We start from the raw sequence: 17,312 nt of genomic DNA on the forward strand, positions 1-17,312 counted from the left end.
TCTATTTCTCTAAGCAGTTTGTTAATGAAAAAAAGATTTTAAAATATTTATGCTGTACATTTGGTAAAATAATAAAGGACTCCAATTTTATTCTTAAACAAAATAGATTTTAGTAAATATACATGTATATTTTTTTCACCCTAGAGTAAAGTTTGCCCGTTTTTGATAGACCCTTCTTTCCGGGCTACTGAATGGTTGAAGACACATTTGAAGGAATCACGTTTGGAAGTTATTAACCAACAGGTGCAGTATTTACTCTTGGTCTTACAGTTCTGTTCTGCTTGAGCACCTTTCTCTATTCCAGACTTTAGAGAGCAGTTTTTAAAGGGGTGTGATAGCAAACACCAAAAATGAGGCTGTATTCTATGAAGCCTATAACTTCTCATGAAAATTTGTTTACTCAAGGAGGAGATCAAAGTACTGAAAATTAGAGGGTCAACATCTGGTATTACTTCTACAAAGTTTGCCTCTTTGTGCCGCCCTCTCCAAGAATGTCATATTTTCTACTGAGGGCAAGATAATAACAGATTTGTAAATAGAGAGGTCTTTTGTATTCTTGGCAGTTCACTAGATTTCAAGACTATGTGTACACTTACTCCCTATGATTTTTGTGTTGTATTATCTACATTGGAAAGAGTAAGTTTGATTTCAGTTTGAGACTAAGGTACCTAAAATTAATTGTCTACCTGTAACTGTTTTCGTGGGTGCTGACGTGTGGCTTGGTTGTACACACATAGGCAGGCATCTAGTGCTGTTCAGAAGTCCCTTATTGAACCCCACCTGGCCTGAAGTTATTGCTTCAGCAGAATGTAGGTCTTGCACAGAACTCTGCTGCTCTGTGCAGGCCTTGAAGATTGTCTCTGATGGTAGTATCTTTGGGTAATTGATTGTTTCTCCTGCCAGCTGATTAGCCTGATTACCTTTTAGACTCTGTTGTCTGCATTGACTAATGTAATCTTAAACACCACAAGCATGTTTAAACATCTACAGCAAAAGACTCCATTTAGACTTCTTATTACCAATGTGAATCCTGTCTGTAGATCTTGATTCAGTTTTCAGATACAGCTACATACTAACATTTCAAGTGTGTTAACTGGCCAGGACTTCTAGGTACACCTAACAGAAATGATGGTAGACCTGCTCTTTTCTGGTGCAGCACTTGAAGATCTAGGCATATTAAATAGGTTTTATTTATGTCAGTATCTGAGTAGATCAGATTTATTTGAACTAAACACTTGTGGCTAAACCTGAAATATCATTTGATGCCTGTAATAGAATTTTTCAGCTGTACTACAGATTTTTAGATTTAGACTACTTGTTATAATGCCTTCCTACTCATTCTGAGGTGTTTATGTTTTTCAAAAAAGAAATTAATCAAAGGAATTTATATTTATTTACCCAGGACACCAACTTCGTAACTGCTCTGGAGCTGGCAGTGAGATTTGGGAAAACACTTATTATACAGGAAATGGATGGAGTGGAACCTGTACTTTACCCATTGCTAAGAAAAGATCTCATTGCTCAAGGTAAATGACCAAGATCTTTACAAATGCTTCCTCAAAGCTCTTGTAGTTTACATCCATATGGGATGTAAAACTTGATTTTTCTGAAAACTTGAGTATTGTGCAACTTTTTACCTCTTTAGTATTAACCTGTTGCTAACATTTCAGTGCAAAAATATGTTGGAAATATGTTCTTGTTTAGTAAGTGGAAAAATACTGAAATATATTTAGAGAGTTTTTAACTGGATTTAGAATAAAGTGTTTTTATCAACCCTTCAGAATTTAAAGTTAATTTCTAGTGATAATTTCAAATGCATAGTTTTACTTGGAAACTTGGGCCTTAAATAGACCAGAAGTTACACAGCTGGCTGTGCAATTAGAAATTAGAGTTTTAGAATATTGGTGTTGCTGTTTTGTCTTTCAGTTGTCTGAAACTAAAGAAGGCACACAGGTCTGTCCCTGATGTGCCTTTGGAATGAGGAGGGTTGTAGATATCAGCAAAATGGTGGAATTTGGTGAAAGGTGTCCCTTAACTGATGCAATGAAAGGGAAACCCCCCAGCATTTGTTATGCAGTATCTCTGCTTTGGACAGATAATGTACTCTATATAACTCTATATAAAACTTCTTTGGATTTAGTTGCTTTAATAATGACTGATATGAAAATTCGTGTTGAAAGTTTAGCAAAAATAAATAGCAATTATATAAGTATCTTAGCATGAATTTTGTTGAATTATATTACATGTTTTCAGATTAAATCACAAGAACTGGGTGGATTAAAAAATACAGCAATATCTGTTTTAAATACTGTCTAAGTTACTGTAATTATAATAGTTTTACATTATCCTTTGTTTTCTGCCTCAAGTTGTAATTCCTCAGCATGTACCACAGCCTATGCATGTAATTTACAGTATGAGCTTTGGCTACTGAAAAAAGCTCAAGACTTTTTTTGTTGTTGTTTCATCAACCATTGAGATCTAATAATGCATGAGGTAGCAGTAATGCTTTAAATGTAAGTACATTTAATGTACTTATTATTAATTAAAGCAAATGTAATAGGATTCTTATATACATTTATCTCCAATATCAGAAAGGTCTGTTTAGTGAAAAGAAAGTTACTTTAAATCATTCTTCCATTACAGATGTACCTGCTTGTTTATTCTCAGTAAAAGAGTACCAGCAAAGTGGTGACTTCAAGGTTCTGTGGGGGGTTAGGTAGAACATCGTTACAAATTTTTTTTGCCCCTCCAGTTTCTGCTGAATTTTGGAAAGGAGAGATACAGTATTGCAGGCATCTTAATTGATTTTATTCAAGAAATCAAATTGAGAGATGGATATGTCTGCAAAACTGTGGAGAAAGTAGATTAAATTCAAATATACTCATTTATTCAGGGAAATTGCTTATAACACTCAGACATCCTATTTACTTGTTAATGGGCTATGTTAATGCTAGGTCTGTGCAGGTCCAGTCTCAGGAGCTGTTATTTGAAAAGGAGAATGGGTCACTGTTTGAATCTTTTCTGTCACTTTACAAGCAAGCACACACTCCTTCTCTTTTTCAAAATGTGGAGGTGGGAGCCTATCTGCATTATTTTGCTTGTGATGACTGTACATCTCTTCATTACTTGGAATGAAACATTAAGAAAAATGTGAATATATATACTGCAATAAATTTGTCTTTGTACAGCTTCCATTTTCTGTTTGACATTTTTACAACACAGTCCTGAAATTTATTGTGATCCTTGGCATAGAAGCAAAATTGATATGTGATTTTCATCTCTACCAGTGTTTTAGCAAGAGATTTATATTTCTGATCTACAATCAGTGCTAAAAATAGAGAAGCACCTAACTATGCCATCTTGGAAATTTTTCTGGAATGGGAATTTTCACTTGTTAACTTTTCATCTTATAATTCTGTTCTTATTTCTTTTTCAATATCAGGAGGCAAAGTCTTATTCTAATCATATGATTTTTTGAGTCTATTCTTTTCTAACCCTGCTAGAATGGAAATCTGGGGTTGGAGGGGGATGGTGAGGGGCCATACATGTAATTTTATTCTGTGACAGGCATATTGAGAAATATTAGGAGTATAAACAGATTGAAACCATGACATCAATTATTTAATAAATTGTCTTTCATATTATGATTAAATTGTGTTTATGATAAGACAAATTTATGGGACATTTCTTGATGTAATATTTTTTTTCAATCTAATATCTAGATATCCCAACATGTTTAGTTTCATGGACTTGCTCTATAACAATTATCATAGAAAGTAACATTTTAATAGAATTATGATTATACAGCAACATCAACCTTCTACAAACAAATGTAACAGATCCAAAGATGAAATCTAATGGGTTTGGATCATATTCAGAAAATGTTGAACCATTTTAATTATCAAATATATAATTATGGCTAGTATGTTTTGCTAGAGTGGTATACAGTTGTGGAAATGTAAGTGAATATGTTTAAATTATGACAGGTTTCTTACACGTAAGGGGGATTCTACAGTGGATCTTCTGTGGTTTTTTGTCTCCTATTCATGGTTTGAAGATTTCAAAGATTCGTTAATATTACTTTTACTTCAATTGTATTTTTTGCCATTTAGTCTTTGTGTGATGGGAAGGATCATTAAACTACTCAGGTGTATTAAATATTCTCACTATTTAGCTGTCCTATACTAGTGCTATTTTATTCCTTTTTTTCTCTAACAACACAGGTTAGGATATGTTCCTTGAATTTTTTAAATTTGTATTTCTTTCAAAAAAGTTTATAAATAAATCTTCTAAAATTCATTTACATCTCATCGTCATAAAGTATTACACAAATACCATTATTTTACAATGATGTTTCTTGATGATGATTTTACAATGTTCCAATCAGAGTGCATATAACGTCTGTTTATTATTTACAGGACCCCGTTATGCTATACAAATAGGTGAAAAAATGATAGATTATAATGAAGAGTTCCGTCTTTTTCTGTCAACAAGAAACCCCAATCCCTTCATTCCGCCTGATGCTTCTTCTATTGTTACAGAAGTAAACTTTACCACAACAGCAAGTGGCCTAAGAGGACAGGTAGGCATTTAGAATAAAAATAGTGTATATGTATAGTGCACATGCATAGATGCATCCAGTGTCTGGAAGAAGCCCTATGGTGCGGTTTGTGTTAATGGTCATGGAGGTATTTTTTTAACTCACAAATATAAATAGTAAAATCAAAGCTAAAACTAAATTTAAATTTTAAAATCTTGTTTTTGTGCACTTTGGAACCAAGTAGTGAGTTCAACAGAGAAAATTAAAATTGTCTCATGTACTTCAGTTGCAACAGATTAATTGCTAAGCCTCTGCTTTCTGTTCAAGATACATTTATGGTACCATGGAAACATTTCTGTTGCAGCTCTCTAGTGCCCTACTTACAGAATAATGCTAGTACCATCAAAATTTTGTTTACAGGAAAAACGTAGTGAAATCGAAACACTGTATATTTTACTTCCTCCAAAATGCTAGTAGCTTTTGAGGTTTTCTCTATAAAGTTTAGGAAGCAAAATGTAACATTCAAATGGAAGAAAGAGAAAAAAAAAGGGAAATTAAGGGAAATAAACCCCCTCTTTATTTGTTATGAAACAAGTTTTTCCACACTAATGAGGCTTAGAATAGGATGTAGCTAAGATGTTGATAAGATGCAATTCAAAACGTGAAGCACAGATGTCTGTATCGATTTCCTCCTTCCACTGGAGGTAGGGAATTGATATCATGCAATGTAACCATGAAAATTGACCCCCTTTTGAAGTGGAAATGCAGAAAAACCAACTTTGTTTTCTCTCTGTTAGGAGGAGAGAGGTTTGATTGGTAGGCATGCTGGAAAGAAATTTGCTGCCATTCTTTCCAGTTTGTGCTTTCCTACATCACCTGATGTAGGAAATACATATCTGACAACAATACATGCGAAAGTGAAGACTGCCAATCATTTAAACATGCGTGTAATTCAGATTGAGGTGCAAAGGTTTAGGTCTAAGCATGAAACATTGTGAATGAGTGTCCTCAATAAAGTCATCCAGAGCCTCCTTGAGATGCTCTGGAGTATCTCACCTGGCTTGCATCTGCTGTTATACTCAAGGCATGATTCACAGTAGTTCATGGATTATCCTGGCCACTACAGGATATGCTGGATATGTACATAGATTTAAAGCTATTTGATGTCTGCTGGAACTGAGTAAACCCTCAGAAATCTACTTTCAAAAACATAGCAGTATATATTCTGTATGATGAATGAGTATATATTGTGCTATATAACTAATGAATACATATTTTGAAATATTAGAGTGTTTCTTATCCTGCTGAATAATCTTCTTTGTTTTTAGCTTTTGGCTTTAACTATTCAGCATGAAAAACCTGATTTGGAAGAGCAGAAGACGAAACTGTTACAACAGGAAGAAGATAAGAAGATACAGCTAGCTAAGCTTGAGGATTCTCTTTTGGAGGTAAAATAAATTTACATCTTTTATATCTGTTATACCAAAAAATAGTGTTCATATTGTTATGTATTTAAATGAAACTATACTGTTTCTTTTTCAAATTATGAGTTTTAACTGAAGCCACATTTTTAGGCTTGTGAATCATGTCAAATGATACTTTCAAGTTGAGAAATGATCCTGTGTAGTGAAAGGAAAAAAAAATCCCAGTACAAAATGGAAGGATTGTTGAGAGACATTTAAAATTTTAAACGTCCACAATTATTTCTAACTAACTAAGCTGTTAGTTTTTATAGATTAGACTGGCCATTTATTAGTCTGACCTACAAGAGAGCTGGAGAGGGACTTATTACAAGGGCATGTAGTGATAGGACAAGGGGGAATGGCTTCCAACTAAAAGAGGGTACTTTAAGATTAGATATTAGGAAGAAATTCTTTGCTGTGAGGGTGGTGAGGCACTGTAACTCGTTGCCCAGAGAACTTGTGTGCCTCATCCCTGTTCAAGTGTTCAAGGCCAGATTGGATGGGGCTTTGAGCAGACTGGTCTAGTGGAAGATGTTGCTGCTCATAGCAGGGGGTTTGGAAGGTCCCTTCCAACCCAAACTGTTCTATGATTCTATGATTGATAGCTCTGTTTTAGAATTTTGCACATGATTATCTGATGTTATTTGAATTTCAGCATTTACTGTCCCTATTAAACTCCTTATTAATTCTGAAATACTAAGCTCAGCCCTTTCTTAAAACTGTGATAGGGCAGCTTTCTTTTATGGGAAGAGGGAAACTTGCTCTCTAAAAAAATTCCATGTCCAAATTTAATCATTTTTAGCATCTTATTTTCTACCAGAAACTGAGACTTCAGGGATACCACTATTTGACCTTTTGGAACAGACTTTTTTTGTTATCTTGAAACTCCAGGATTTTTTACATTTGTCTGATCTGAGTTACCAAGCACAAAACTTAAGATAGCTGATACCTAAGATATTTGCAACAAAAAGTGGCCAAGTATTAACACTGAGTTGGTTTCAACTTCGGAATTCTAGTTAGCACTGGAATCAGAATACTCTTTGACCCCAAACAGAAAGCTAAGGCTCACTGGAAACTGGCAGATGCTACATGGACTTTGTCAACAAAGAAATCAGTGCTGAAGGTGGTCTAGCTAAATTCAAGTTAAACTTAAAACAACATTACCATTCCATCTGAAGTACTGTACTGATTTTCTTCTGAAAGCCTTGGAGTAAAGACATAGGTGCTGTGGTGATCTCGTAGCAAAATTGGATTCCTTGAATGCTGTCTTACAGGTGGTTATTCAGAACTGACCTGACTGACAAGAAGCCAATTTTCTGTTGCTGTCTGACTAAAGAAAAAATGTATTGAAGTATATTTACTGAGGGTTAGTAAAAAACATGTATTATTAGGGAATCATTCAAGCTTTTGCCACTTCTTGGAAGTGAAATTAATTGCACAGGAGAACTCAGGGAAAATGTGAGGCAATCTCAAGGATTTTGAGGTAATCTCTGATTACAAAACTGAAATTGTTGTGATGTAAATATTTGTCTCAGTTGAAAATGAGAACTAGATTGTATAGGGGATAGGGAATGTTTTTGAAGGAAAATGGATTTTTGAATGACTGGGTACAGGAAGTTGTTACGAGTAGCTTCAGGTTAAATTGGAAGTTAAATGGAAATTTACCATGGAGATTTTAGTGCCTAAGACCCTGATCATAGAAAGCATTCTGAAAAGCTTGCTGGTGACTTATGTTTCAGAACCTGGCAATCTGGATTTTTGGAGTTCCTTCTTGAGTTTTATTTTCCATGCTTCTTTAAAACATCATCTGAGTTTTTGGAATAACCATCTGTTCAGAAATATGTACAGGTCAGAAAGATGGACAGCTTCCACAATAGTTACTTTACAGGAGTTTATTTTTTTTTTTTTTTTAAATGTAACATAAATTACTTTTTTTTTTTTTCAGACACTTGCCACATCACAAGGCAATATACTAGAAAATAAGGATCTGATAGAGTCTCTGAATCAAACTAAAGCAAGTAGTGCAGTCATCCAAGAATCGCTGGCTGAATCTCACAGACTTCAGACTTTCCTTGATAAGGTAGAAGAATATTTTAATCTTTTATTACTGTTTTTTCCTGCTAAAAATAGTCATCTTCTATATATAGAAGACACATATATCCACAGGAATATAAGATAAGTAGCATATTAAATTAACTTTTCTGAGTAAATGATATTTGGGATAAGCAAGCACAGATAGTATTTTTGTTAATTAAATTGCTTTGTTTTACACCTGCTGAATAATTACACAATTTAAAGTCCACCAGTTTGAGTTAAAGGGTGTTTGGGAGGTAACGAGGTTTGACTTCATTTTACCATCCTCTGTTGCAAACATTCTGGATCATATTGATGTCTTTACTTAATATATCCCTTGCTGTTGGAAAAGTTTAGTTTAAAATTTTCCATTGAATTTTGAGATATGTTCTGTTGTGGGAAGAGACCTCAGTGCCCTAGGGATTTATTTCCATCATATTCTTAATTTTAAAAAAGTTTCCAATTTGGATATCAAAAAGCATTGAAGTCTTGAGTTCTGGTCCCTCAATTTGGAGAATTGGAAAGGATTCGGTTTCCTAAAACAGTGGGAATCATCCACATGTTTTTTTGATGGGATGAGTAATAGTTTATGCAATAAGCAGTAGGTGGCAGTAATGTACCGAGTTTTTATGTGTGTGTTGTTTTTCTCTGCAGGAGAGGGACTCCTATCTCCCTTTGGCCGAGAGTGCCAGCAAGATGTACTTCATTATCTCTGACTTGTCCAAAATTAATAATATGTACCGCTTTAGTTTGGCGGCTTTCCTGCGACTTTTCCAAAGGGCTCTGCAAACCAAGCAGGTATTTTCTCTTCTGAAGCTGCTAATGCTGCAGAAGTATCAATCTGCTTTGATCCTTAGAATTTATTAGCTTCTCTGGACATTTTAAAAAAAAAGTTATAATAAATGTTGATGAAATGTATAATAAGTAGTTATGCTGAACTGTTGTGCTTTAGATATTCAGAATCCATGCGCGTGGAATTTTAAATTATTTTATGTTGCATATAAATCAGGGTATTGCTGTGCCAGCTGAAAGGAGAATAACTCCTATTTGTGATTTCAGACTTGCTCTTTGTCTAAGATGAACTAGGAAAACAAAGGTTGATTATAACTTTACTGAAGGCTTTATTTAAATAAATTAATGATCTAATCTGCTAATAATGCTAATTTTATCAACAAAGGGTAGAATAAGAAAATACCTATATATCTACAGGGCTCAGTTACGCAAAGGAAGATCAAAATTTTGTCTGCTTTTATACAGTTTGTAAGCATGCCTTATTGAAGATGTAATTTTTATTTTTCTGTGTTCTGATGGCCTGTATATCCTTATTAGAGCACAGAATTAATTTATTCCTTGTCACCAAACTCTTTAGATCTAAATACTCACACTGAGTAATGATGCGTTTTCTTTTTATTCAGTGTCTTCAAAATTAATCGTATTTCTCTTTTTTTATACTTTAAAAAGACATTCACCAACCTTTCATCATGTGTCCTTTGGATTCCCCTTTATGGTGACATCCATGATTTACAACTTTCCTTCAGCTTCAGTCATATCAGGAACACAGTTCTAACTATGTGAACTTGCCCTCTTTAAAGTTCTTATTTCTTCTTTTTGACAACATGAGGTTTTAACTTCTTTTTTCTTACTTCACACTTCCTTGTAATTTCTTTTTTTCCTGCCTATTATGTTACCATATTAAAGCTCAACTTCTAGTTTTGCCTTCATTGCCTTCTTTCTTTTTCCTCTATCCAGTTCTTAATTTTTGAATCATTTAGGCATGAGAAAGGTATTAGTCAAATCAATTGTCCAGTTGCCCTCCTTAAACTCATCTTTTCAAATTCCAGCATGTTAGAAAGGAACTTATACTATCTGTTACGCATTCCATGCCTCCTAGCCCCTTTCTTCTTTTGTCCTGTCTTTTTTTTTCACTTTTTTCATATTAGAATTAGTTTTTCAGTCTTGACCTTTGAAGGACAGGGTACACTTACTATTTTCTACAACGTTCATTTCATTTGGGCCAGATTTGGCCAGAAGTTTAGTAACTACACTTAACATCAACATACCTGTTTAGTAGTATTAAATGTAGTAATTCAATGCCTAAGCAATTTTTTACCTAGTGAAAACTATGGGATTTCAAGAATATTAATGTTAGGAGAAGAAACTGTTCTCTCATTCTTTGTATATTTACCTTATACAAAGTTGTATAATGTTCATAATCAAAATATTCAGGCCCAAAATATTTATTTCTTAGTACTTCAGCATGAGTTTCTCAGTTAATCATCTACTGATTGATAGGTGCAGCTGAATTTAATAATATGTTTTTAGAACTGGTGTCACGTAGCATCCAGATTATTTGTGTCATTTTTCTGAAATTTACAAAGTACATAAAAAATTTTTTACTTCAACATGAATTTTTGGAACCCAAAATTTCTTTTTTAGGATTCAAGTAACACTGAGGAAAGAATCAAGTTGCTTATTGGCTCACTGAAACATGCAGTGTATGAATATGTTTGTCGTTGTTTGTTTAAGGTAAGATTGTATTTTTTCTGACTTAAGACAATGCACTGGGTTTGAAAGTATTCTTTCAGCAACCAACACTTGATCTACTTCAAGTAAGCAGTACTGTGTAATATCAATATCAATATTTAACATGCAAAATGAGGAGGACTAACAGGTCCTCCTAACAGGTTAGGATATGACAAAATTAATATTGCTTATGGACATTTTTCCACAGAGCTCCTCATTTTGGCTTTATAGCCAGTCCTGGGCTTTACCGTCTCCTGAGCACTTTTTTTTTCCTGTTTGCTCTTACTTCTTGCATTCCTTAGTATGAGTGTTTGACCTAGCTGTCATGATAAGGTTTTGTGTGATTATTTGGGGTTTTTTTGTATTTTTTTTTTTTAAAGGAAACAAAAGTGATTGTGGTAGAGTGACTGTTGGACTTGATAATCTTAAAGGTCTCTTCCAACCTTGATGATTCTATGATTCTAAAAAACCCCCACATTGTGATATTCTCCTTTCTCTTTTCTCAGCCTGTCCCAAATCTCTACCTGCTACCTTGTTTGTTTCCATCTGTTCCCTTGTTCCTCCATGTGATGTTCCTAATGTGTTTCTTCTTTATGTCAGTCAGGTATCTTTTCTTGCTTTCTTATTGAAAACCTAGGATAGATATGCCTTTCATTTTCTGGTTTAAGTTTTACTTTCACATGGAACTATCATGACAAGAGGTATTTGTCTCATAATACCAGCCTGAAGAATGCACAGTAGGTCTGCATAGATGGTTTGAGTAGTAGTAGAAATTACACAAGTCTGGAGTTTGATCAGTGAGAATGGAGAGATCTTGAAAATTTTACACCAATTCCTCCCCTCTCCCCCAATCTAGCAACATTTTATTTAAGGTACAGAGGTAGCAGATATTTCTTAGAAATTTTGTTTATCAAAGTCCAAGGGGATTCTCATGGAATGTTCTCATCATATTTAATGTCTGCATTTGAAGTCATGAGTATGTGAAGTGTTCCACTAAGTCATTACGTCTTGTGAATATTGGAAGGCAGCAATTTTTGCACATAAGAAAAGAGCAGAGATTTCAAGTGTAGGGCACAGAGGGGAGATTTCTAGTAGGAAGGATTTTAACTGTGAGCATTCATATTGGAGTTTAGAAAATACTGAAAGTCTGTTACTGTGCGGCTTCAGACTAATGGTCCATCCAGCTTAATATTGTGTTCTAATAGCTGAGAGAAAAAATAAACTCCTCACACCATCAACAATTCACTACTACTTCCACCTTTTATCCATGAAAATTTGTAAAGACTGCTGTGACACTGAGGCTTTACTCATGTCTTCATAAAAGGTATAGCCGATACAAGTTTATATGTTTTTAACCATGTTAGAATTGGGAAGGATGGTTTTTTCTGTCTGTGGTTAATATCTATGTTTGTGTGTACCTAGGCTTCATGTGTGCTACTAAGTGAAGCTGTGCCCAGAAATTTTCCTGAGCACTGGAATTCACCCACCTGTACTGTTAATTTGTCAAAATAGTTTCTGTTACAGTTAGTTTTCTTCCAAACAATTTTTATTCAAATTTTGGATACTGAATCATCCAGGGACTATCCTAATAGGCAGTTTGGATTTGAATTTGCTTGCAGAGCTTGTCTGAGAAGATGAAAGAGTTGAGTGGTGTAGTTTGTTCTCAGTGTCATGTAATGTTCATGGACATATTTTATTTATCAGTAAAATGAGACCTCCAATGCCTTACAGAGTTTGACACTAATGCCTAGTAGGGACCTATTTGTCACCCACTCCACTGACCACTTTGGGTTAGTCTCTCAGTTGCAAAGGTACGTAGCAATTTTGCATTAAGGTATATGTCATTAAGTCATTACTATGGAATTAGAGATCACTTATGTTGCTAATGTTGCTTATAAAAAAAGCAGGTGACTTTTGCCAAGCATATAAGTACATTTTTATTGCTTTTATTTCAGGCTGATCAGCTAATGTTTGCTCTACATTTTGTACGAGGAATGCACCCTGAACTTTTTCAAGAAAATGTAAGTGCTAGAGAAGAAAATCCCCAAGTATTTTGCTTAAATGTAATATGAACAGTAAATAAGTAAATAAAAAGTTTTTGTCAGTAAGTATAGGACTTACTTATATTTGTCTGTAGTGTAGTTGAATTACTTCTGTAAAGTCTGACTGCAGTGAAACAATATGCATAATTGACTTAATACATTTGCTTAAGTGTGGCTGATTAGCCTGAGTCAAGACATATTTAATTTTCTAAAATATCTACATGGAATGGAGAGACAAAACTATGGCTTTGTGTACTAGAAGCTGGAGACCAGAAGGAGTCGATGTAGTAGATGACAGTTCAATAGAGGAGAGTCCATTATAGGGTAAAAGGAAAAATCAGGCAATACCTTTGAAGGATGTAATAGAATTTGATTATATGAAGCATATGAGCTCAAGGTACAAGGTTTAAGAAAGGTTGGTTGAAACCTCTCGATGTTACGAGTGCAATGTAGTTTTAATGCAGACATATGGATTGACAAAGTAAAATCCCACTCTTTCAGCAATGATAAAAATAAATTAATCTAGTTGGTAGAAGCATATCTTGGTTACTCTTCATTATTAGAAGTTCCCTATTTCATCTTCATTATTTCTTTTGGGCTTCTGAAAATATCTTGCTTTGTCTTTCTTAAGTTTCTAAAGTCATGATGGCAGCAACTTGCAAATAGTTTTCTGACTGATTTAAAGCTGGGCTTCTTAAGTGTTTATAAGTACAGCCTTATGTGTTGGTTTCTATTGTTTAGCATGCATTTCCATCAGCTGTTAGAGCTCTTAGAGAGCTAATCTAGTTTATATATAATGCCCATTTCTACACTGAGTACTCAAGGATGAAACCAGGCAAATAATATCAGTAATTTCTTACTTCTCTGAAAGGTAGAAGTTATTTTAATTAAATTGTTAAGAGAAGAGTGCTTGTGCAAAATATTTAGTGAGGAAAATGAAGCTGAAATGGTTATTCTTTTAAAGTTATTTCTTTTAAAGCTTTTAATGTGATGAGACTAGAATTTGATTATTATGCTGCTAGTGAGTTTAGTATTCTAAGTCCCTCTCCCAAAAGAGTTCAGCCTTCTGCAGTTTTGAATTTTTTGCATAGTGATGAGAATTTTATAGTACAACTAAAACAGTATATTATAGAATGCCTTGGGTTTTAGTAGAAACATTCTCTTTCTGAATCAATGCGTATAGATTTTTCTGTGGTAGTTTATGTGCCTCTACAGATTATACTTTTGCTTTTCTTCATAAAAATATTACAAAATTTTTGGTTTTAAAAATACTTCATGTATTTTTCTGTGCACAAGCATTTTCTTTGTCATTGGAAGAGGAACTTCAGTTTGTAACTGAAAGAGAGAGCTGTTTCAAGACTCAACTAGATGGGTGTAAAAAACTATTCTGTGGTTTGTATCAGTAGTACTACTACTAGTCAAAAGCCTTTATCACAGAATTATAGATTCTGATTATACAAAAATTTCGATACTTACGAAAAAATTTTAGTATGTTTCTTGCCACCTCCAAATAGAGCATTATGTTTTTTGTGGTGTTTTTAAATAATTACCAAATCTGTCTTAAAATGATTAAAAGCTGCTGTCCTGGATACATACCAATTCTAAAAGATTTAATCATATATAAATTTAACGTTTCTCTTTTTAGTGCAACCAAAGTATTTGCAATGTCATTCTATTATATTAAGTATGCCCCCTGTTCTAAAACCTGCCATCTGCTGGATACTGTAACATGAAACATTGTTGAATCATGGATTCTGTAGCTATGTGTTGTATGTGGGCTGCTGATGCCCTGTCAGGCCCTGTCCTTGCCAGCAACATTTGTTACTTCTTGGTAGTTGATAGTCTATAGGGTGGGAGCTGTGGGTGCTTAGAAGGTATGACTTCCCCTCTGCTTCTTTATCTTGTAAAGCACTGCAGTCACTTAGCCTGGATTCTGCAAAGGGAATTAGCATTTTTAAAAAGTCTTAGACTCTTTCAGAATCTAGGATTTAATTTGTTTATCATCCTGGTCTGCCTACATGCATTACATATCAACCTTTATTCTTAAAGATATCTTGTGACTGATCTGAGTTATTATTTATTCCCGTAGGAATGGGAGACTTTTACAGGTGTGATCATTGGAGATACCATAAGAAAATCAGTAAGCTACATTTATTTGCATATTTTGAAATAAGTAATATTTACTTTAATCCTAAAAAATTAAACTTGTATTTTTACTATATTGTTTAATTAATTGTATTCATACATTAAAGAAATAAGTAGCTTCTTACATAGTAGTATAAAAATATGAATTTTTAAAAACCTTTTTGTACATGGAAACTAATTTTCTAATTTACATAACTTTTTACCTTTTTTACTTTTCTTATTTTCTTTTTCTTTTACCAGGATTACAGTTTGTAACTGTATGTTTGAGGAGGTTTTCAGCCCTCTTCTGTGACTAAAATCAGCATTTCTGAATCCCTCTTTCTCTCGGAGTCATATATGAGTTGTTTTTGCATGAATTAATGGAATTGTCCACACACTTTGCTGACTTTTACTTGCTTTTTCCTTAGTCTTGAGTTCTACATCTGGAGATGTATTTATATGTTTTCCTAGGTGACTGAGCAAGCTTAAGAAACTTTCTTTGCATGCCTGATCAAGCATGCTGTAGTTTACTAAGTGTCTCTCAATTCTGTACACTTTTAACATAACATTCCAGTAGAAAAGAGTAGAGAAAAAAGCTGAGGTTTCCATAATCTTGCCCATTATAACTCTTCTTTGAGCCAAATATTTTGGCAAAGGTTTTGAAAAATGTTTTTAGGAAACAAGAGCACAATCAGGAATCATGAGCCCAGTCTTTGCCTCCTGTTTTGCTTTTCTCCACTTTTCCTTCATTCATAGTCAGGCTAGCTCATTCCGTGAGGCTCAGCTCACAATTCATTGTTCACAATTACTCTTAGCCTATAGCCTTGTTTAAATACTTATCAGGGTATCTTGTATGTTAAATGGTACAAGACGATGACCAATGCGAGTACCTTGATTTTAGACACTCATGACAGTAGGTGTGTTCCCATGCGTGGTGGCAGAAGTGGCAAGTCACTTAAAACACGATGTATTACTCAGGTTTTCTCAGGCAACTGGTTCCTGAAATGATCCTTAAAGTCCATTTTCTCTAGCCATTAGATGACTCTTCTACAGGTTTTGCATTTCAGTGTGATTGCAGAAGTTCCTCTTCATCTCTATGGGGTCTTTGTAATTCAATTAAATGTCAGTGAACTGGGTGATTGTCAAGTATTTTCTTGTGTAGGTAATTTTCAAGCTATGTGAGATCTGATTGTATAATGGAATTTAGTACCAGTCTTACCCACCTAACACACAACCCATAGATTTTGGAAAGACTGTGCATATTCATCCATCACCCCAGTTCTAACTGGAATGTATGTTACAGACCCATCTCAAGTTTATTCCTACAGTTGCTTCTGAGTTTTCTGGTTTTGTTCTTTCTCAGACTTCATGACTCAGGGCCAAAGTATCCTTTCACAAGAAACCTTCTATTTTTTTCTGCTGAACATTTAAGATTACTTTTGAAGTTACTCAGTGGTTGAGAAATCCGAATACATTTCCATGCAGAGACCGTCAGACTGGTTAATGAATATTGTAAGATTTTTTTAATAAAAAATGATGTAATGAATACACTGGAGCTTAAGCCGTGTTGTTCATCCTTAGAATTTTTTCCAACCCAAAAACCTAAAGAGCAGAAAAACAGAGCTTTGGCCAAACTTTATCAATGCAGAGATGTTCAGAAGTGATGTTTTGCCTAGTGAATTACCCCAAAATTGCTCTTTGTGTGAAGAACCATCTTCTTCGTGGCTGCAAATATGTGCAGTGGAGTTGTTTCTTGAAGTCAGTTGCTCAGAGCGCATATGCAGATAGGCAATCATTTCTGTCAATTGTTTTTAATGAAAAACTACTTAGAATTGAGTGCATCATAAGGATACTCTAAATAATAAAGTATATTCAGGCTCAAGTAGCTAAGCAAATGTTACTATGAACAGTATGTCTCATATTTAAATCTTTGGTAGCTTTTATTTTGTTATGCCATTTACGAACTTCGCAAAATCCCACAGAAAGATTGCTGTTGTGAATGGTATTTTTGATAAAAACATGAGTTTCATCTTATTACTGAATATAGTGTTTCCCAAAAATTTATATAACTTACATGTGTAACATAACTTGCTTCAATAAGGATTCACAAAGAAGTGTTCGTGACCAGATTCCCTCTTGGATAGAACACGACCGAGCCTGGGCAGTAGCATCTTTGAAGGTATACATCATATGGTGGGGTGAATTTAAATTTAAAGGACTTTGGTTTTGACAAATAGGAATTTGGACTTGAATACTCAAATATGTATTTGTGAGATGGAAATATTTTGCTATTTTAAGGTGCTTATTCTATCTTTTAGAAACCATGGCTTAATACATACCCACTTGAAAAAAAATAAAGTATTTTAAACTCATTTTTCTGACCCTTTTTCTTGAACATTTCTACCCCATCTAACAATGAATTTCAATGTTTGTAAATGAACCTGTCATCTTACTGAGATTAGAAAATGCTCAAAGTCTACCCAGAGTACTTCAATTTTTTTAGATAGAAAAAATATACATAGGAAAAATTGCAAAGAATATTTGAGT

General features: G+C 34.1%; 1 protein-coding gene across 4 annotated transcripts in view; it reads left to right on the forward strand.

Annotated features, from left to right (window-relative positions):
* Positions 1 to 17,312, forward strand: part of DYNC2H1 (dynein cytoplasmic 2 heavy chain 1) — a 159,506-nt gene that overhangs the window by 66,399 nt on the left and 75,795 nt on the right. For all 4 annotated transcript variants that reach the window (XM_064645170.1, XM_064645168.1, XM_064645166.1 and 1 more), the window contains 10 exons: positions 145 to 243; positions 1,403 to 1,526; positions 4,419 to 4,582; positions 5,869 to 5,988; positions 7,949 to 8,083; positions 8,731 to 8,874; positions 10,513 to 10,602; positions 12,555 to 12,620; positions 14,731 to 14,781; positions 16,867 to 16,944. In XM_064645170.1, coding sequence (XP_064501240.1) covers positions 145 to 243; positions 1,403 to 1,526; positions 4,419 to 4,582; positions 5,869 to 5,988; positions 7,949 to 8,083; positions 8,731 to 8,874; positions 10,513 to 10,602; positions 12,555 to 12,620; positions 14,731 to 14,781; positions 16,867 to 16,944 — 1,071 coding nt within the window. The remainder of the gene's footprint in view (positions 1 to 144; positions 244 to 1,402; positions 1,527 to 4,418; positions 4,583 to 5,868; positions 5,989 to 7,948; positions 8,084 to 8,730; positions 8,875 to 10,512; positions 10,603 to 12,554; positions 12,621 to 14,730; positions 14,782 to 16,866; positions 16,945 to 17,312) is intronic.

The sequence above is a fragment of the Pseudopipra pipra genome, chromosome 2, assembly GCF_036250125.1.
Source record: "Pseudopipra pipra isolate bDixPip1 chromosome 2, bDixPip1.hap1, whole genome shotgun sequence".
Taxonomy (NCBI): Eukaryota; Metazoa; Chordata; class Aves; order Passeriformes; family Pipridae; genus Pseudopipra; species Pseudopipra pipra.